This window comes from Periophthalmus magnuspinnatus, chromosome 24, assembly GCF_009829125.3.
Source record: "Periophthalmus magnuspinnatus isolate fPerMag1 chromosome 24, fPerMag1.2.pri, whole genome shotgun sequence".
Lineage (NCBI taxonomy): Eukaryota > Metazoa > Chordata > Actinopteri > Gobiiformes > Gobiidae > Periophthalmus > Periophthalmus magnuspinnatus.
Genome location: NC_047149.1, coordinates 13,592,577 through 13,615,979, shown reverse-complemented (window position 1 = coordinate 13,615,979; position 23,403 = coordinate 13,592,577). Strand labels below are relative to the sequence as shown.

Genomic DNA, 23,403 nt, shown 5'->3' with positions numbered 1-23,403 from the left:
GTCCCCAGATACAGAGTAAACATGTTCAAATCAAGTACAGCTTTAACAAAAACATTTAACATGACGGCCAAGTGGGTTTATTATAATTTGTTTTGGTTCTCAAGACAACTATCTAATCAGAAAGCAGAATGAGCCTCACATGAGTCTCTCATTTGGGTTGCCAGGTTTGGGTCATAGAGTTGGTTTAAGTCTAAAATGACTCTCTCTTTGGTCTGATTTCTCACTACCTAAACCACAGCGCCTGCACTGAATCATTAATCAGTGCTAGTGCAGCCTCTGCAGCTCAGTGAGTGAATTCTGGAGGTTCTGAGTGATGCCTGTCCATATACTGAGAATGAGAAAATGTGTATGGGGTTTTCTCTATCTGCAGGTTAAGGCACTGGCACCCCAGGTTCAGTTGGGATTACAGTTCATTTTTTTAAACCAGCACATTTTACATATAGTTCCTTTAATCAACTCACAGTAAGATGTAGTTATAGTGTATAATATATTTTCATCCTTACGTTTCCAAGTTGTCTCCCTCCAGCACAGTCTGCACAGGTAAGTACCCCAGTCGAGGATGCTTGGCGAAGTACTTCTTGGATCTGAACTTGTTCTTGAGCACTTTAGTGAAATCTCGCATGTCCTCGCCGGATGTAGTCTAAAGATGAAAAAGGGCAAAGGAAAAGGCTTGTTAATCATTTGAGGTAAAAAGGTAGATTATGGATTTGTGTTAAATGACAATTGCACCTCAAAAACATGGGAAGACAAATACAACCCAAATGTCTTTTAAGGAAACTGGTCCAAAAAAATGAATGTTTTGGTTGCTTTTATGTAACTTCAAACTAAATATTTTATGATTTTAAACAGCCAAAGATAAAACAACTTTATTATGCAATGATGTGTGTTGCAAGATATGATTTGACTTACAGATATGTACAGGAAACAAACGGCAGCATCTGTGCCGCAGATGGCCTTCATTTTAGCTAACAGAATGTAAAATCAAGAATGTACCTAAAATATAGCAATAGTACTTTCAAAAGGATTATCTAATAAGTGCCCTGTAGGCTTTAAAAGTTATTTTCAGTGAGGCCATTTGATTGTGTTAAATAAGTCAAATTCACATCACTGTAATCAATAGTGCACAGCAGCAGTCCCCAACTTCTGCTATCTCACTGACAGAACCCACTGGAACTATGAAAATGCCACTTCAATAAAATCCAAACCCAATAAAACGACAATATTATGGCTATAAAGTACACCGTGTGGCAAAAATGAGAAGAGGAATCTTATTAAAGGGCAGCTCTGTGATACAAAAGAGCCCATCAGGCCTTAATTCAACATGAAATGTGTTTTTGTATTCACAAGTGGATTCATTATTTCAATCCAGGCTGATACCACCAACACAATCAAAAAACGATTAGGCAGAAATTATGCTGCTTTAAGAGCCGAGAGGCAAGAACAATGATGTTTTATTTTTGAGGAAATGTAACCATCAATGTAAAATTCATGTGTGGTAAATTTAGATGAGATCATCTGAGCCCATCTAAAGCTAGTCCATTCAAAGCTTTCAAACAAACAATCAAATCTTTCAAACAAATCTAAAAGAAACTGGAAACCAGCAGAAAGACACTAAAATCGAAGTAATGTGTCCTGTAGTTTTGAACTCATCTCGTCTCAGTGAAGCAATCGCAGCACTCTACATACGCTCCCCCAAAGTCAATACCTGTCCCATTTGCAAAATAGAAAACACAAATTAAAAGACAGAATTGAGAAACGTCTTCACTCCCTGTTCAGTGTCGGGCTAAATTGAAACGCACTGTCAAGTGTGCAATAGATGTGAAAGTCAACTTCACCTCCCTTTCCCTTTGCTCTGTACAGAAGTGAGATATTACTTTGAGCTAGAAAAGAGACCTCAAAGGGCTGGAAATGTTTTATCATTGGTTCATGTGAAATTAAATATAGACTCTCCACCAACTGTAAAGACGTTGGTGTAATCAACTGCAAAGAGAGTGTAACAGCAGCAACTCCCAGGGGTGGAAAAAGTAACACTGTACCTAAAAGCTCAAAACAATATTTAAGCAGAAGCAAATAAGATAAATATAAAGAAAAAAGGGTCACAATATATCCTTTCTGTTGGAAAGTATGCTGCCTGGTTCTCTCCAAAGAGCTGGTATTGCTCTTCCTGGAATGTTCCACAGTATGGCATTAAATTTAAAGTATTCAATTACAGGTGTTTGTATTGCTTACTGTGAGCAGGGTCTCCACAGATCTAACCCTGTAACTCGGCAACAACACTTTTTTGTCTACATGGAGATAGATAACTTTTATGCCAGTCCTAAGTACAATTGCACAGAAAAAATAAGCATTAGCTTCAAGTATGTACAAGTGAAACCTAATTCAAATCTAAACAGCTAATTCTTATATCTCCTTAATAGACTCAAACCATTTACTGCTTCCTGTTCTGTGCGTACATTTTTCATTTAAAATTCTGTGCATGTTTCAATCTAAAACAATCAAGACGACACTTTGAGAAGTCATTTTTCGTTTTTCTCTGAAAAATAGTTGAAAAGCAAGAAACTGAAGAAATTCTGTCCTAAATGTATCAAAGCCCCACCCTGAGTTTGAAGTGGTCAGACTTCTGGCCTCTGCATGACACTGAGAAAGAGCGAAGAGCGGCTGCAGGACAATCGCCCACCTCTTTGTGCCCTCAAATCAGGACTTACCACCAACTCAATCAAGAATTATACCACAAAACTTTTGGATCATCTACTCAAGCCTATAACACAGTGGACCGTGGGATTAGTTCTGGACGAGAAAGATCATGCAGAGGTAGTGCCTCCAAAATACTAATCAAACTGCAATAAGCTGAGACAATGTCGAGAATTTAAAATAAGGATTTTGTATCTGGTTGCTGGTTGGGTGATTGGGGATTGAAAAATGGAGTTCATTTATACAACTAAAATGTCACATCTTACAGAAATACAGTCAGTATCAATAGGAAACACTTTTTTCCTCTTAATAATTTCCTGGTGGATTATGGGTATTTTTAAGCGCAACAAATTCAAGTGACTTGCTGACTGGGTGCTATCCACGAAAAGTAAACAAATTCTCCTGCTGATGTTAAAATATAGCAGGAAGTGTTAGCATCATCGAAGTACTGTGCAACTACAGTTGGCCTTCTGGGATTCTGGGATATTTATATACATTTGATGATATATATATATATATATATATATATATATATATATATATATAAAAATATATATATAAATATATATATATATACTAAAGTCTACATTTGCTCTCATAGTTGTTGCACAGTAGGTGATGGACTAGCTCTTCTATAACAAAATGATTGTTTTTTTCTCCCCATGGAGCATTATAACTTTCTGTTCCCTCATAAACTGACTGTATCTACTGTATATTGTATGACATTGCATATGGTAAGCATTAGACATAAAAAAAAGAATAATCAAGTTTGGTCTATATAAAGCCTGCATCCAGGCAACTGTTTTGAAAAGAGTTAAGAAGCTGATTAAATAAGCATTATTAGAAAAACTTCTCTTTATTAAGGCATTTTGGTTTTAAGGAGAAACAAGAGGTGGGATGTTTGAAGTCTTTTGGGCCTATGTCACAAAGCGTCTTACCGGTGTGCAGTACTCCACCATGGGGTAGTTGAGCTTATGTCCTTTAGCTGTTCGGCCAGAGAAGAAGCAACTCTGGCAGACATCATAGTTGAAATGCTTCAGACTACGATACCTGAGGAGAGAGAGGAGGAAAGTCAGAACAATTTGCAGAGAGATTAAAATATCTCTAGTTAAGGAAAAAGATGGAGAACTTGATTTAACTTCATTCTCTGCAAAAGCAAACTGAAGAGGTGCCACTAAAATATCATATTGTCATACTGTAGTCCATCACCTGCACCTCTCTCATACTGTTCAGAAATCCTATATTAATTTCAATGTCAGCTATGTTAACTAGGAGCAATTATAAGACCACAGTACAAGCGCTAAACCAAGCAATAGTGTAAAACATAATTCATGGATATGGGCTCAAACTTAATTATCTAGTTCAGAGGTTGTGTTGCAACACTCTCTTTGTTTAAGCAAGAACAACACACATTTCATATTTATTTATTTCATTTTTATATTGCGAGGCCTCCAGTTGATGGCCGTTGTATGGCTCCAGGGCTAAACATAACCTGCCCTGCATATATATTTGTTCTCTTGAAGGTTACATTCTCTCATTTCAAATAGGTAGTGGTAGCAACAGAGGTAAAATATGTGTGAAATGGACATGGCATTAAGAAGAAAATGAAAATTATAGGTCTGTGCAGTAGTAGAATTTCAGTCACACTTTGCATAGGCTTCAATGAGAGGATTTGAATTAAAAGTATATTGATGAAAAAATGAAACTAAAATAAATAACAATGACTAAGTAATTATATCAAATGTTATGCAATATTTCTTCTGTAAGTACATGTTCATCTAGTACTGCTTGACTGCAATCTGGTCAGAACTGCATTTTATTGCACTGAACGTCAAGTGCAAGTTGAATCTAATCTAAAGTGAAAAAACAACAACAAAAAAACAAAAAACAGAACGAAAAAACAAGCAATTTAAACCAAAAAACAAAGGAAAAAAAAGTAAGTTTCTATATAGATTTCAGTCGCATGATTTTTTTTTCCTTGTATGGGCGCCATTTTGAGGGCAAAATAGTTACATAATTACTACAGCAACCTTCCTAATTTTACTTAACTTGAAACCCATGGATATCTTTCAATCCGTACCTCAAAATGACACAGTATCTTTTCAACTGCTCAACACTCTACTAAAACTTTTGCACAGAATTATATATACTAACAATGTGACAGGGGTCTGGATTCCCACCAAAACACAACATCATGGAGAGGTAGAATAGGATCATTTAACAACTAAATAGAGACAGGCGCCATTCACACATAATGGTCCAGGTCTTTCATCTTTCTTGCTCCTCGCCTCCTCCAAGGTGAACTGACTGATGAGATTCCAGGAAGCACCATATATCAAAGGGATGCAACAGCGTACACTACAGCACTCAAGTCAAACGCACCATTACGCATCGGCATGTAGCATATTACCAGGAGGAGCGGGATGTCATTTACCTTTACAGAGAGATCCCGCCTGACCCGCAATTAATGGGTTTTAAAATTTAAGTAGAATTTTTGGGGGTTTGGGAGGTTTGGGGAATTTGGGGGATTTAGGGGGTTTGGAGGGTTTAGGGGTTAGGATTAGGGTTCCAATCACAGATACTTGCCCAAATCAAACTAATATCAAAACTAAATGGTCTTTTGAACCATATTTAATTAAGTACTGATACTGAAAAAAATATGATAATGAAAAAAAATAATATAAATGAGACAAAATTTGACTTTTCCTGAATAGTTTTAGAATAAAAGCACATGGTAATAGCACAATTAAAGCACAAACTACATTCTATAAATATACATTCAAAATTACTATTATTATTGTTAAAGAAGGGATCATTTATTTTAATGGGGTATTAACTGCCAACACGTAACATATTTAGATCACCATGTTTACTTTTATTGTTTTGAAAATGATATATTTGCCGAAAACAATGTATTAACATGTTTCACTTTCGTTTTTGAAGCTCTGAGTCTCCCCTCCCTTTGCTTCTAATGCAACGTTACTCCCCGCTACATCCCGCTAATGAAACTACTGCAAATCGCATCAGGTTTGTCAAGTTATTATGTACAGTTTTCTCTATTAATGGAGAATTGTCATGTAGAAGCATGAGTGACGTAGGCTTTTGAGCTGAGCATTGCACAGAATAGTAGAGCTAACCACAAGGAGGGCTCGAATAGGGCCTGGGAGAAATCGTAAAATTACTCAAACATGCATGGATGACATCTAAAACCTCTCAGGCATGTTTTTGATGAGGGAACAATGTTATAACAAAGCTCCAAAAAGTCGATTTTGAATAATAAGCCCTCTTTAATATGTAGATTTTTGTTGTAAAATAGCAATTTAATGGATGCAGTCACAAATAAAAAAGATCAGGTTCAGCATCTGTGGGCTTTCTGATGTTTTTATGTGACATTACCATATGCTCATTTAGATAAGTGGATCTTGGGGGCATCCTGACTTTCAAGAATGTAAAAACAATAAAATGTGGGACTGAAAGACTCTATATGGAATCAATAAAATTATCTGTATCTCTCACCATATAATGACTTTACACCAATGGCTTTCCTTGGTGTATAATAACTGTAATAATATTAATGTGTTTAAAGCTTTTTTACATTCAAACCAAATCCCAAAATGGTACAAAAAAATAACTACTAGAGAGAAAACTGCCTGTCTTTTAATGTTCTACATTTTGCATAATATTCTCTGTAACTAAGATAATGGGTTTAATGAACTGTGGCTTAAGTGTGCATCTTGTTTAGTAGTCTTGCCTATATCTGCAAAATAAGGAGCGTTGTAGTAACAAGCTGTCATCATGTCCAAACAAAACATACGCTACTTTTCTTTTCCCCTTTTTGCGGGCATACCCTCACTCACTGCTCTCATCGATCAATGACACAACTTGGTCGACGTGTGCTACATCAAATGTCTCTCTATGTTTTGCTTTCCGCTGGCAAAGCAACACATCTGAGGGGGACAATATTGCCACCATAGTTTATATTGCTTTTTGTGTAAGTAGAAATGCAATACTTTACAGATAAAAATCAAAAAGTACCATTTCAAAAGCAGATGCTGTTGCCATTTGTGAACTGGGAAGTGAGGCTACTGTCTGTGTAAATATGCTGTGACTGTGTTCAGTGCAAACCTCTGGATGGTATTTAGTCAGTGCTGGATCAGCTGCTGACATTTAGATAAATACCTCTCCTCTGGAGCACATTTGGCCTTTACTCCCAGTCCCATGGAAACAATTGTGGCACATTTGGATCATGTATAATCGCCTGTCCACTGTGTTAAATGATGCGTACGCCTTTTTTGGGAGGGTTCTGAATAACACAATGTGATCAGGACTTTTATTTATTTCAAGCTGGAGTACCTGATTTTCAAATCGTGAAAGGAGCAAGAAAGTATTTAAATCTATCTTTTTCCCTAGCTTTCACCATCCCATTGGGACATCCCTAGTATATACATGTGGGAATTCTTTTGCCGTTAGCGGAAAAGTGAATCAGGGTGAACATCTCTCATCCCAAAGCGCCATAGAGTGACGCACATGGTTCTTATAAGCTGGCAATAGATCAATTGTTTTCTCATTTGATAAAGACGCCAAGCCCGCCTAGTGCCTAACTCATAAAACATATTAAGATATATCCTAGAATACAACCATGTTTCATCCACTCAACACAAACTATAGTAAACACTTACCTACTGACATTCTACCCTCTCCATCAGAATAATGACACTTACAAAATCAACAAGAAATTACAGATAATTTTTGAAGTGGGATTGGAGGACTTCTACAAGGACAAATGACTGAAGGATTATAGCAATGGACCTATGAATTATATACCATTACACTAAATATAACATTGTAAAACATTTCTTGTGATTACCTGAAGCCCACAATGGGACACTCTTTGCAGATGTTACACTTGGCCTGGTGCTTGGCCGTTTCCGCTGCAGCCACTCTGTGAAGGACGGGCAGCCAAACCATGGACTGCGGCTCCAATCTCATCCAATCCACAAACTGCCTGGGCTCCAACTCCACTTTATACGTCACCTGTACAAAAAAACAGAAACAAATGCGAGGTCAATATTTAATTAAACAACACCACATAAAGATGAAGTTTACAATTTCATAAAACAAGAAAGGATGTTGATTATCTATAAAATTCTTCCCTGGATGCTTTTGACATGATATAAAAACATACACAGGGTCCATTAATATCAGGTTGTAACTCCCTGAGGCCAATAAAGATGCAGACATTTTTAAGATGGCCGCACATGTGACACTTTCCCAAGCCTCGTTATTGCTCTGAGTTGTGGGTTGACACTTAATAACTTTTACAAGCTTATTATTTATCTTTATTGGTGAAAAATGTCCGGCAATAAACAGCTGATTGATTTCAGTGGACACGGCATCTGCATTTAACATGACCATGGTCCAGCTGTGGGCTAAGAACAATAATTAACTTTTTATTTAGCTATGAATAACTCCACTTCTCAAACTTTTGGCCAACACTTTTAATGGACGTCAAAGAAAATAGGACCATTGCAATATGCAGGACGTGAGAACAGGAAAACTTGTAAAGCGTGTTTATGAATAGTGGTGAAAAGTGGAAAAATATTGCCATTTTAAAAGCAAAATACAGAATTTGAGTACAGCGCCACAGCCATTATGCTTCTAGTGGAAGATGTCAAAACATTCTACCAAATACATTACTTTAAAACATGAAAAAGCTGAAAGGAAAAACTAGTACATGAAAACTTGCATTTGAAAACAGAGACCTATAACTAGTGCTGGAACAGATAAAAGGACTTTAAGTAAAAGCATCCAATACAATTATTCAAAAAGGCAAATTAATAGTAGTTTATACCTATTGTAAATTATAAATTCTGCCATCTGCCTTGTATCATGGGGATGTTACGGCTTTGCATGGAATGTTCCACAGTATGGCGTTTAATCTAACTATCTTCATGAAGACAAGCAGGTGACGCCACCAGGTCAAGTTACAGTGCCACACTCTCCACATATGTTTTTACAGCCGGAGAGGCCAGCAGGTTAGAAGCTTCTACACACATACTAAAGACCACAGCATACTGAAGTACTAAAGACCACAGCATACTGAAGTACTAAAGACCACAGCATACTGAAGTACTAAAGACCACAGCATACTGAAGTACTAAAGACCACAGCATACTGAAGTACTAAAGACCACAGCATACTGAAGTACTGAAGACCACAGCATACTGAAGTACTGAAGACCACAGCATACTCAAGTACTAAAGACCACAGCATACTGAAGTACTGAAGACCACAGCATACTGAAGTACTAAAGACCACAGCATACTGAAGTACTGAAGACCACAGCATACTGAAGTACTAAAGACCACAGCATACTGAAGTACTGAAGACCACAGCATACTGAAGTACTGAAGACCACAGCATACTGAAGTACTGAAGACCACAGCATACTGAAGTACTAAAGACCACAGCATACTGAAGTACTGAAGACCACAGCATACTGAAGTACTGAAGACCACAGCATACTGAAGTACTGAAGACCACAGCATACTGAAGTACTAAAGACCACAGCATACTGAAGTACTAAAGACCACAGCATACTGAAGTACTGAAGACCACAGCATACTGAAGTACTGAAGACCACAGCATACTGAAGTACTAAAGACCACAGCATACTGAAGTACTGAAGACCACAGCATACTGAAGTACTAAAGACCACAGCATACTGAAGTACTGAAGACCACAGCATACTGAAGTACTAAAGACCACAGCATACTGAAGTACTAAAGACCACAGCATACTGAAGTACTAAAGACCACAGCATACTGAAGTACTAAAGACCACAGCATACTGAAGTACTAAAGACCACAGCATACTGAAGTACTAAAGACCACAGCATACTGAAGTACTGAAGACCACAGCATACTCAAGTACTAAAGACCACAGCATACTGAAGTACTGAAGACCACAGCATACTGAAGTACTAAAGACCACAGCATACTGAAGTACTGAAGACCACAGCATACTGAAGTACTAAAGACCACAGCATACTGAAGTACTGAAGACCACAGCATACTGAAGTACTGAAGACCACAGCATACTGAAGTACTGAAGACCACAGCATACTGAAGTACTAAAGACCACAGCATACTGAAGTACTGAAGACCACAGCATACTGAAGTACTGAAGACCACAGCATACTGAAGTACTAAAGACCACAGCATACTGAAGTACTGAAGACCACAGCATACTGAAGTACTAAAGACCACAGCATACTGAAGTACTAAAGACCACAGCATACTGAAGTACTAAAGACCACAGCATACTGAAGTACTAAAGACCACAGCATACTGAAGTACTAAAGACCACAGCATACTGAAGTACTAAAGACCACAGCATACTGAAGTACTGAAGACCACAGCATACTCAAGTACTAAAGACCACAGCATACTGAAGTACTGAAGACCACAGCATACTGAAGTACTAAAGACCACAGCATACTGAAGTACTGAAGACCACAGCATACTGAAGTACTAAAGACCACAGCATACTGAAGTACTGAAGACCACAGCATACTGAAGTACTGAAGACCACAGCATACTGAAGTACTGAAGACCACAGCATACTGAAGTACTAAAGACCACAGCATACTGAAGTACTGAAGACCACAGCATACTGAAGTACTGAAGACCACAGCATACTGAAGTACTGAAGACCACAGCATACTGAAGTACTAAAGACCACAGCATACTGAAGTACTAAAGACCACAGCATACTGAAGTACTGAAGACCACAGCATACTGAAGTACTGAAGACCACAGCATACTCAAGTACTAAAGACCACAGCATACTGAAGTACTGAAGACCACAGCATACTGAAGTACTAAAGACCACAGCATACTGAAGTACTGAAGACCACAGCATACTGAAGTACTGAAGACCACAGCATACTGAAGTACTGAAGACCACAGCATACTGAAGTACTGAAGACCACAGCATACTGAAGTACTAAAGACCACAGCATACTGAAGTACTGAAGACCACAGCATACTGAAGTACTGAAGACCACAGCATACTGAAGTACTAAAGACCACAGCATACTGAAGTACTAAAGACCACAGCATACTGAAGTACTGAAGACCACAGCATACTGAAGTACTGAAGACCACAGCATACTCAAGTACTAAAGACCACAGCATACTGAAGTACTGAAGACCACAGCATACTGAAGTACTGAAGACCACAGCATACTGAAGTACTGAAGACCACAGCATACTGAAGTACTGAAGACCACAGCATACTGAAGTACTGAAGACCACAGCATACTGAAGTACTGAAGACCACAGCATACTGAAGTACTGAAGACCACAGCATACTGAAGTACTGAAGACCACAGCATACTGAAGTACTAAAGACCACAGCATACTGAAGTACTGAAGACCACAGCATACTGAAGTACTAAAGACCACAGCATACTGAAGTACTGAAGACCACAGCATACTGAAGTACTGAAGACCACAGCATACTGAAGTACTGAAGACCACAGCATACTGAAGTACTGAAGACCACAGCATACTGAAGTACTGAAGACCACAGCATACTGAAGTACTGAAGACCACAGCATACTGAAGTACTAAAGACCACAGCATACTCAAGTACTGAAGACCACAGCATACTGAAGTACTGAAGACCACAGCATACTCAAGTACTGAAGACCACAGCATACTCAAGTACTGAAGACCACAGCATACTGAAGTACTGAAGACCACAGCATACTGAAGTACTGAAGACCACAGCATACTCAAGTACTAAAGACCACAGCATACTCAAGTACTGAAGACCACAGCATACTGAAGTACTAAAGACCACAGCATACTGAAGTACTAAAGACCACAGCATACTGAAGTACTGAAGACCACAGCATACTGAAGTACTGAAGACCACAGCATACTCAAGTACTAAAGACCACAGCATACTGAAGTACTGAAGACCACAGCATACTGAAGTACTAAAGACCACAGCATACTGAAGTACTGAAGACCACAGCATACTGAAGTACTGAAGACCACAGCATACTGAAGTACTGAAGACCACAGCATACTGAAGTACTGAAGACCACAGCATACTCAAGTACTAAAGACCACAGCATACTGAAGTACTGAAGACCACAGCATACTGAAGTACTGAAGACCACAGCATACTGAAGTACTAAAGACCACAGCATACTGAAGTACTAAAGACCACAGCATACTGAAGTACTAAAGACCACAGCATACTGAAGTACTGAAGACCACAGCATACTGAAGTACTGAAGAGCACAGCATACTCAAGTACTAAAGACCACAGCATACTGAAGTACTGAAGACCACAGCATACTGAAGTACTGAAGACCACAGCATACTGAAGTACTGAAGACCACAGCATACTGAAGTACTGAAGACCACAGCATACTGAAGTACTGAAGACCACAGCATACTGAAGTACTGAAGACCACAGCATACTGAAGTACTGAAGACCACAGCATACTGAAGTACTGAAGACCACAGCATACTGAAGTACTAAAGACCACAGCATACTGAAGTACTGAAGACCACAGCATACTGAAGTACTAAAGACCACAGCATACTGAAGTACTAAAGACCACAGCATACTGAAGTACTGAAGACCACAGCATACTGAAGTACTGAAGACCACAGCATACTGAAGTACTGAAGACCACAGCATACTGAAGTACTGAAGACCACAGCATACTGAAGTACTGAAGACCACAGCATACTGAAGTACTAAAGACCACAGCATACTCAAGTACTGAAGACCACAGCATACTGAAGTACTGAAGACCACAGCATACACAAGTACTGAAGACCACAGCATACTCAAGTACTGAAGACCACAGCATACTGAAGTACTGAAGACCACAGCATACTGAAGTACTGAAGACCACAGCATACTCAAGTACTAAAGACCACAGCATACTCAAGTACTGAAGACCACAGCATACTGAAGTACTAAAGACCACAGCATACTGAAGTACTAAAGACCACAGCATACTGAAGTACTGAAGACCACAGCATACTGAAGTACTGAAGACCACAGCAGGCTCAAACTGTGCTGAATAAACCTCATTTAATCACATTGTGAGCAATTTTCAGGACTAGTTTGTGTGAAATGAAGGATCCAGACAGAGCAGTGGAGTGACAGCAGCTGGAGAGGAGATGACCTGTGTGTTTATGAAGAAACAACATCTGTGAAAGGTGAATGTCGGCGCGCAGGGCTATTTTTAAGGGGGCATTTTTAGAAGAGCACCTGTCTGACCAGTGCACTGTTGTTGTTAGTATCTCTTCTTGAATGTACATGATAATTACATAGATAACAATAGTACTGAAGGCTCAGCTGCATAAATGAGTTGTAGGAATAGGTCAAATCAGAAATTTGTGAAGATAACAAATAGCCCACTAACTAGTCTTCTTGACTACCCATAAAAGTTGCTGCCCACTGCTGTTTTAGTGTGATTGTCTAGTCATTGTTTTTTCTCACTTGATAACTGGAATGGGCATTCGATGTTAAACTTTGAGATTACGTCATTCTGAGTTCCAACCTACGAGGGCAACAGGAAGACAGCATTATTCTATTCAAACCTAATAAGGAAGTGCATTGTGTTCGTACACTCTAGTGCCATTCCACCTCTATATTTGACCTTCCCTTATTGGAATCTCTTCTCATGCACTTTACCATTCATTAGGCTCCTCTCCTCCTCTCCTGCATCTCCAGCAGAATGACTGCACTTACAAATTAATTATTGTTTGGGAGAAGGACCTGAAGCGCTCACTGACAAACCAATGGATATGGGACTGAAGGACGAGACAATGGAAGAGTGAAATAGAGGAGATTTTTGGCAGAGCCTTGCATTCATCATGGTCCCATTAAACCAGTGGAGTGGAGAGTGCTGTGGTAGTGTCAGGGCAGACTGACACAAAGCGCTTATTACAAAGACACTCTAAGTACAGAGGACGGCCATCATGAGGACAGCTAAAGACAACAGGTCTGAGGTGAAATATGAGGGGTTTTCACTGTGTGGCTATAGTTTCCCCAAGACGTATAACATTATATGTTTTTTCTCCCTGGTGAAGAGTTATAGTTCAGAAGCACATACAAACACAAACATTTCATTCTTTCCATTATCTTTGTTAAAGGGACAGTATGTAACTTTCGGAAGGGGACATGTCACTTACATTTCCATGGAAATAGAAAATGAAAACTATACTTTGAAACATTTTCTTTTTAATTTTTTATTTTATTTATGCAAAGAAGACAAAGATACAGACAAGACAGTGACAAACAAACATGGTACAAAGCATAAGACAAGAAACAGGAATAAAATAATCATTCGAGCTTGGGGTGGGTTGAGCTGGGGACGTACAATGAGATAATGTTTTATAATTGAGCAGGTAAAATGAGTGAGTGACTAAGTAGTTATTAGTTATTAAGTTAAAACTAGTTTTAACATTCAGTTTCTTTCCCTCCTCTTCCCCCTCTTCTCTCTCCCTCCTCCATTCTTCCTTTTTTCCTTCTTCTTTGAATGAATAATTGGGTAACCTTCCCCACATCATTTCTTTTCTGCCCTATACTCAAGCTAATCCTATTTGTGTGTGTGGAGGGCAAGTGCGTTAAAAGAAGGGCCTTTTGCAAGTGTTTCTACTTGAGACAGGGTTACTTTGAAACATTTTCCTTAGAGATACATTTTATGATGTATTATTATAGCCAAAGGAACAAAATTTCCAAAGAAACAAGCAGGAGGAGGCCCTCCACCAGACCAAATAAGGGTCAGGTTTATGGAGATGCAAGCCTCCTCTCAGTGAGGATGTGTATTTTTCTAGGTTTTAAATAAATAATAATAATAATAATAAAAACTGAAAGCAGTGATAAAGGCCCTTGCCATCCCTTGCGACCGTGGGGTATATGCCACCATGGAGTTCTTGCCTCTTGTTCCCGCTTACATTGCCCCTCCCCCAAAAGCAAAATTTCAGCAGAACTTGAACTCAGTGGGCCTCAAATTCAACCACTTCAGCTCTCAGCATGTCCCAGGTCAGATGACTTTACTTTTTATTATACTTTACCTACATTTAAGCATTTAAATTATATGCAAAATATTAAATATAATCTGTTTAACGTTAGTAGTTATTAGCTAACTGTGAGTCAAATGTTGCTGTCACTTGATGTCCGTGCAAATTGGGTAGAGTTGGCCACAAATTGTACTAATAAGATTAAGAATAACCCAAGAAATTTGTCAAGTAGCAAAGAGCATTCATACTAATAAGTATTTGGGGAAACTACTACTGAAGAGCGGTGCAAGACACACAAATGTTCAAATCATTTCATTTTGTCAACATGAAGCTTTTGTCACTTGTTGACTGTTACTTCAAACTAAATATTAAGTTGGAGTAAAGATAGTAAAATGTAACTGAGTACTACACATCTCTGCTTATAGACTTCCTCACAGTGGGAAAAGTCATAGGTGCGGGGCTGGAGAGGCTTCTATTTATTCAACATAAGTGAATTGACAATGTTTACCTCTCTTTTCACCATGTAAAACCATAACAACAAACCTAAAATTAAATCAAAACAAGCTAACCGCTGTCATGGTAACCAGATACATTCCATGGTTGCTAATAGTTGCATATATAAGCCCTTACATTCCGATTTTCTGTCATTTTCTCTCTGTACTTGGAGAGAGAAGCCTAAGCTAAGCTAACTAGCTAATAGCATCAAGCTAATCGGCTAATTCTTCATTTGTTGTTCAGCAGAACTTGAACTCAACCGGGCTCAAATTCAACCACTTCAGCTCTCAGCATGTCCCAGGTCAGATGACTTTACTTTTTTACTATACTTTACCTACTTTTAGACATTTAATTTATGTACAAAATATTAAATATATTTTGTTTAATGTTAGTAGTTATTAGCTAACTATGAGAGTCAAATGTTGCTCCCTTGATGTCCGTGCAAATTGGTTAGAGTTGGTAACAAATTGTACTAACAAATTTCTTGGGTTATTCGTAATCTTATTAAGTAGTAAAGAGTATTTATACTAATAAGTATTTGGGGAAACTACTACTGAAGAGTGGTGCAAGAAACACAAATGTTCAAATCATTTCATTTTGTCACCATAAAGCTTTTGTCACTTGTTGACTGTTACTTCAAACTAAATATTAAGTTGGAGTAAAGATAGTAAAATGTAACTGAGTACTACACATCTCTGCTTATAGACTTCCTCACAGTGGGAAAAGTCATAGGTGCGGGGCTGGAGAGGCTTCCATTTATTCAGCATAAGTGAACTGACAGTGTTTACCTCTCTTTTCACCATGTAAAACCATAACAACAAACCTAAAATTAAATCAAAACAAGCTAACTGCTGTCATGGTAACCAGACACATTCCATGGTTGCTAATAGTTGCATATATAAGCCCTTACATTCCGATTTTCTGTCATTTTCTCTCTGTACTTGGAGAGAGAAGCCTAAGCTAAGCTAACTAGCTAATAGCATCAAGCTAATCGGCTAATTCTTCATTTGTTGTTCAGCAGAACTTGAACTCAATGCGCTTCAAGTTCAACCACTTCAGCTCTCAGCATGTCCCAGGTCAGATGACTTTACTTTTTACTGTACTTTACCTATATTTAGACATTTAATTTATGTACAAAATATTAAATATATTCTGTTTAACGCTAGGAGTTATTAGCTAACTGTGAGAGTGAAATGTTGCTCCCTTGATGTCCGTGCAAATTGGGTAGAGTTGGCCACAAATTGTACTAATAAGATTAAGAGTAACCCAAGAAATTTGTCAAGTAGCAAAGAGTATTTATATGAAGTATTTGGGGAAACTACTACTGAAGAGTGGTGCAAGAAATAGAAATGTTCAGATCATTTCATATTGTCACCATAAAGCTTTTGTCACTTGTTGACTGTTACTTCAAACTAAATATTACTTAAGTAGGGGTAAAAATACGGTTGTTCAAAAAGTAAAATGTAACTGAGTACTACACATCTGTGCTTATTGACTTCCTCACAGTAGGAAGGGTAACCAAAACTGTATACTCCAGTACTGTTACTTCAAACTTTAGATGTGCTCATAGAAGTTTGTTTTTCAGGAGTTGTGGTCGTTGATGGATGTTTGGTCACAGGACAGACTGTTTACATCCCAGAGGAGATGTCAAAAGAACCTCTAGTCGCACATGGGCATAGTTCATTTTGTCCAATTTGCAAGTTTCTTGAATTAAAATTCACAGTGTAAAAAATTCAAATGTGAGAGTTATAATTTTGAAAAAATTGGGTTCTACCCACAATGGCCGACTCGTTTAGGGTGGGGTCATAATATAATTTTTTTACTTGTCTTGACATGTTCTATGTTTGTACCAAATTTCATTTGTCTATGATGAAAAAGGTCTCTCATTGCCGTAATGTATTTAAAATTTTGAGATGGCGCTATTGAGTCATTTTGAAACATAAATTTTTTTGAACATCAAAATAATAAATTTTTCACCAACCTTGAATTCTTTTTTTTTTTTTTTACGTGAGTTTCAGATTTTTATGTTGACTTTTTTCCGAGTCGGGCTCCCATTGGCCCCATGAAAATCAAAGTTTGAGGGGGCGCTACAAGTCGTCTTTCATTATTTTTTCTCGGGGTCTTTTGTGACAATTAGAGCTCGTCGAGTTCTACTTTTTGACACCACTCACTGTCATGTCGGGGCGTGTTTACTACTTGATTTTTGCCATTTTCCATGCTCCGGACGCGGTTTTAATGAGTCCCTCGCCGGGACGTTGTCCCAGGCTTGGGCCTAATAATAATAGTAATAATAAATAACCAAAACCAGAATGACAAAATGATGTGCTTTAATTTAGTCTATTTGTGGCTTTAAGCAACTAATTAACCTTAGTTAATTAGTTAACCTTAATGTTGAAAGAAACAGTAGCCACATTTTTTTGTGTTATTTTTTGACATTTTATTATATTTCAAAAAAACAAAATTAAGATCCAATAACTACTTTTGTAAAAACATGGACTAATCCTGATTAAATGAGTGATTACATCAACAGATGTCCATCATAACCCCAAATTAGTGAATGTCCAAACCTCCATTACATTATATGTAATATCTGCAATATTACACATTACATGACCAATTAGAAAAAGTTCCAGTTCATGAAAAGGTTATCACTCTAATTTTAGAATAATTGTCCAGGTTCTACTATAAAGACAATGAGAAAAAAGTTAAGATAAAATCCAAACTGTGTACAGTGCTATTTTGAGACTCCTACACTGCAGGAATGTAGTGAAATTTATAGCCTCCTAATTTTGATGTTTGGCTCGTTTGAGTGGAGCTGCACAAGCCAAGGCAGGAGGAGGAATCTCTGGAGGATGAAGACGTCATTAAATGCTGCTAACGTCCGGAGATAAACCCAGGAAAACGGTGAGCAGGCGGCAGTAAAACTAGAGGACAGCCAGCAGAGGACCGGGCCATTCGAGGCGTCATGGTTGGGCAGCCAAGACTAAATACTCCGGCAATTTGAAAACATTCATGCAGGCATCTGTTCAGGGAGCTGGGGAGGGAGGAAGGGCTAATGCTGCCTGTGTTTTGGGAACAGATACAAGTGACGTATGCCACTGTAATGCACTGACCTTTCTTTGGTTTTAGACAGTGGGATAAATGGTAATGTACTATAGACCCTTTTAGTGTTTGTCTATAGTTAAGATATATTGAGCAGATAGTATCTGAGATAGTATCAACCAACAACATGAAGGCAGACTGTAATCCTGAACACATTTAAAGGAACTGTATCTAAGATTTAGAGTTTAAATTCCATTAAAATTACCTAAGTGTGTTTCTAAATACAAGGTAAATCAAATATACTTTATACTGATAACAACTGTGATGCTGATTTAATCTTAGTTACAAAAACATTGGTCATGATGCCCACATTGTTTGTTATTGTGTTTTGTTAAATTTTCTGTTTTGGTTCTCAAGATGATCAGAAAACTGAAATCAGAAAACAGTTTGGGCTGACAGTTACAAAGCTGCTGGTTAAAAATGAAGGATTCTCTCTGACCTGAATCGTCACTACCTAAACCCCAGCACCTGCAGCTGATCATTAATCAGTGCCTCTGCTGCAGCAGGAAATATTGTCCATATACTGAGAACTTGTATGTGTCTTCTATATACAGGTTAAGGCACAGGCAGGTTTAGTACAGTCTTTAAAACTTTTAGAGCGCAGCCTACATACAGTTCTTTTAAAATACATGTTTGCAAAAATACAATCAATCTAGGGCTTGTAGCTTTATCTCTAAAAAAGAAACCATAGAAAAGTGATATTTTTTTTTTTTTATATCATGGCCAAACTATTTGCAGCATTTGCTAATTCCAAATATTCAATTTGAAATTTTGTTAAATATGAACTAGCCTTGCACTTGCATAAATTCAAAATGGCTTCAACATTACTCTTTAACAACATGAACGTCCAACAGATTGATTTAATTTTACATTGTATGCATTGCATTGTTGACATGCAAATGTGTTTTTTGTTAAAACTACATACTTGTTTAAACCTTCAGTATGAACAGTGCTTTTGTATTCCTCTGTGTACATACGTGTTGGAAGCAGCTGCGCACACTGGGCTCGATGTTGGAACCTCCAAATGCAGCCACCTCTCCCAGCTGTCGAGGGATCTGGATGGCCTCATGGAGCAGCAGACCCAGCTGCCTCTGGTCACATGTGTCACCCGGAGATGCCACCTGACTGAAGAGGTCTGAGCACAGCACAAATGAGAGGCAGGGGTCAACAACACGACAAGTACAACTTTGGGGATGTGAAGTTCAGAATTATGATTATTCAGGTCACATCAAGAACAAAATAATGATAATAACCGTGATAGTTCAAGCTAATTGATAGTTAAATCAAGTCATTTCAATTGAATCTATGCTCTAAAAAGTAATCGTAAATGTAAAAAAAAATACAATCTTTACATCCATGGGTTTTAGAAAGATTAGGACTGTTGCCCACTTTTAAATGTTGAAAAGTGCTAAAAAAGTTGTCTATAACAGAATGCTGAAACGCATAAAAACCTTAGCAACCTTAAGCTTTGTCCACCTGAGTCACATTTTGAACAACCACGGCAGCGTCTATGTCCCGCAGCATGTGAGTAACTGTGACAGCTTGTGTGTTTAGGCTCAGGAGGAGACAGGCAGAACATTCATGTTGGCATTTAGAATAAAAGCAACATAAAAATAGACACCGAATGAATTGGCGTCATGGTACAGCACAGTGACATCAGTGCCAATGTGCGCATGTACTATGTTGTATATGGGTTACATTAAAGACCAGGAAAATGTGTTTGTGTCAAACATCTTTCTTGCCACATCCATTTGGCTTTAATCCCTCTTCCTTCTCTGGTTGCTGAAAGACTGGCAGGGACAGAGATATCAGGAATGGACCGGGCCGGGTGACAAGCAAAGGTGATGTATTTTCAATGAAGTTATGAAACATGTGACAAAGAGTAGTGAGTCTAAGCTGATGATGGAGAGAGAGGAGAGAGGAGAAAGAGAGGAGAGAGGAGACAGGAGAGAGATAGAGAAAAAAAAAGAAGGCAAACGGAATAGAGAGAAGGAGGAGAGAGGAAGGAGAGGAGAGAGGGAGGAAGAGAGGGGTGAGAGAGGAGAGGGGAGAGAAAAGAGAGAGAAGAGGAGAAAGAAGGGGCAGAGAGATGAGAGAAGAGAGGAAGAGATGGAAAGAGAGGGAAAAGAGGAAAGAGAGAAGAGAGATAGGAGAGAGAGAAGAGGGGAGAGAGAGGAGAGATAGTAGAGAGAGGGGAGAGAGGAAAGAGAGGAGAGATAGAAGAAAGAGGGGAGAAAGAGGTTAGGGAAGAGAGCGCAGAGAGGAGAGAAGAGGGAAGGGTGAGAGAGATGAGGGAAGAGAGAAGGAAAGAGGAAAAGAGAGAGGGGAGAGGAGAAAGGGGAAAGAGATGAGAGGGAGGAGAGGGAGGACACTGTGGGTATCTGCAGCGGACTTTGATCTCTGTGTGAGGCCTACCTCCCACAAACCAACAAACAGGGTGTGTATGAACTGGGCACTGCCTCCTATAAACACATGCAGTAATACTGAACTATTTTGACTTGTAGGGCGATAAAAGCACACAATGCATATGCTTCTTGGCCCATTTATTTAATAGCAACATATTTGTTCATTACTTCTATATTTGATTTTTCAGTGTTGCAGCCCTATTTCAGTAAACACAATTTCACCCACTGGCTGAAACATTTCCACATACCTGTATTGCTTTTCCATGGCACTGTGCACATGTGTGTCAGTGAATGTGCTACTTTGAGGCTACTAGCAAAGAACTACCAGCCAATGAGAGTCTCCGAGCAGAGGGGGGGCGGGGGGGCGTGCAATCAGGCGTGCGTGATAGCCTTCTCAGCCTAATAGAAACTGCCAGTGGAACGAATAGGCTCACAGACACTACTTGTGCCAGGGCAGGGGAATCGGAGGAAAACGAGAAGAACGGAAAGAGCAAGAAGAAAGAGGAGAAGAGAGACGTGTTGGAGTTAGCAGAAAGCCAAAAGACAAAGTGGCAATGTTAGATGGATGAAGAGTGCGTGGAGTGGTGACACTGGAGGAAGATAGACAGGCGAGCCCAAACAAAGGCAGCCAGTGCGAAATGATAGCTCCGTCGTCCCTGTGCAGCAGCCCTATATTCACACCGTCTAATCCTCCAAAATAAATCAGAATGGAAAATTGAATAAAGAGCAGGGGGATGCGAAGGAGGTCTCTCATCCAATTAGATGGCTTTTCCCAAGCGCTTCACCACCTTTCCCGGTCTCTGTAAGTTTGATTAATACAACTGGGAGTAGCATGATGAAAGCAATAGTGGTTCTATTGGTTTTCCAGCCTGGTCATATACTAAGGATATTACACAGTGTACTACAAGGACACTTACATTTGTATTTCTCTTCAAGATGTCCCTTAGAGAGAGATAGCAGGCCGATCTTCATGGACAGGACCCGGATCTTTCCACTGCGTCCGCTGCAAAGACAGGGGCAATAAATCAGGTCACTTAAGTGTACAGGTATGTTTGTGCACACAGAAAGAGAGAGATGGTGCAGATAATAGGTTCTGAAGAGGCAAGAGTGACAGAAAATCATTGTGTAACTCGAAAGAGATGGAGTCACATAATTTAAAAGGGAATTATGTATTTTTTCTGCTTGTCTCCATGGAGATACAACATATGGCATTAAATATACCTATCTATTTATCTATCTAGTTTGCATGATGCTTTTATTGCTCAAAAATACAAAAAAAATCCATTATTACAGTGAGTGGTGCTTCTACACAGAACTGGTCTGGTAGCATCACTAGCTTGACTCCTTGAGGTACATAAATTTAATGCCATACTGTGGAACATTTCAGACAAAACAATAACATCTGTACATACGTGTCGTAAACATTGAGGAGCCAGTTGAGGCACATGTCCACACACAGCGGCACATTGACCAGGTCTTTGTGCTCCTGCTCCAGCCCATCGTAGATTGACGTCAGGCAGTTGATTACATCTGGCACTGTCATCAGCTGGTTGTTGTTCAACAGTTTGTGCTGCGCAAAGGTGTTCTGAGCCACGTTCAAGTCCAACAGGTCCACTGGCGAGAGAGACAGAGGGGGGTGATCAGTGACAGTAATAGGGCTGAATGATTTTTCTGAGAAGCACTGCAATAGTGATTAGGTGTTCAAATTTTAAATGCATCCAGAAGAACTGACAAAACTCTGAAATATTAACTGACACAGACAAAAATCACTACAGAGTTAGTAGTTTTTATTCAGGATATGAAGGAATATTTTCTTGTTTGTGGAGAAAATCATGGTACTTCAAAAATTACAGCCTTCACAATTTGCAATTTTGTTTCAATTGCGACTAATCTTACAGCCCTAGGAAGTAACATTAAGAACTAAACGGGGTGGATAAGTTGGCTCCACCAATCTCACACATATCACAACAGCTCCACTGGCCACAAAAAAATAAGGTCCCACATTTTATGTCCACATCCACAACCATTCATTCTGCCACACCCCCCGGTCCTCCTTAGCTCCAGCACTCTGTCCCCCCTGCCCGCCTTGTCACTATGGGGTGCCTTCAGTTGCTCTGCTCCCAAGATCTGGACTAGCGTCCCTCCTGACCTGTTCTATACTGGCACACTCCCACATTTAAAACTCAAAACTCGTCAGTTTAAGCTGGGTCTAGTCCCTCTGACAAGAACTTTCATGTTTTTGTTTTTTTTAATAACTTTGTACATATCTTTATAATTGTATTAGTCTTTTACTGTTGCAAGGTTTAAGTCTATAAAGATGTAAAATAAAATAAAAATAAATAAATAAAATGTATTATTATTGCACAAAGTTCCTAAAAGAGTTGACAGCATCAATGATTTCCAGTCAATCCAGAGCTAAACTTCTGGTCCAAACCAAAGCAAAACATAGAAAGTAACAAATCAGAAATAGTACAGATGGTCAAAATAGCCATACAGAAATAACTAAGATCGATCAAACAGGGCAAGCAAGTGTTAGCATTTCTTTCAACAGTATTTCAGACTTTAAAAGCACATCTCAGAAAACAGACCTTAAATGGTTTCTCATAGAGCTGCTTCAAAACAACCGAAAACGATGTCTACAGGGACCA

The 23,403-nt window shown here is 38.8% G+C and overlaps 2 protein-coding genes across 2 annotated transcripts in view; one reads left to right on the top strand and one right to left on the bottom strand.

The window, feature by feature from the left end:
- Positions 1–23,403, bottom strand: part of utrn (utrophin) — a 174,570-nt gene that overhangs the window by 29,241 nt on the left and 121,926 nt on the right. Inside the window, 6 exon segments of the mRNA XM_033991111.2 lie at positions 504–640; positions 3,630–3,741; positions 7,559–7,725; positions 19,328–19,485; positions 21,673–21,758; positions 22,168–22,369. Of these exon segments, the coding sequence (XP_033847002.1) occupies positions 504–640; positions 3,630–3,741; positions 7,559–7,725; positions 19,328–19,485; positions 21,673–21,758; positions 22,168–22,369 (862 nt within the window).
- The window catches only part of LOC117392949 (F-box only protein 30-like), a 120,603-nt gene that overhangs the window by 94,374 nt on the left and 2,826 nt on the right, over positions 1–23,403 (top strand). The window lies entirely within an intron of this gene.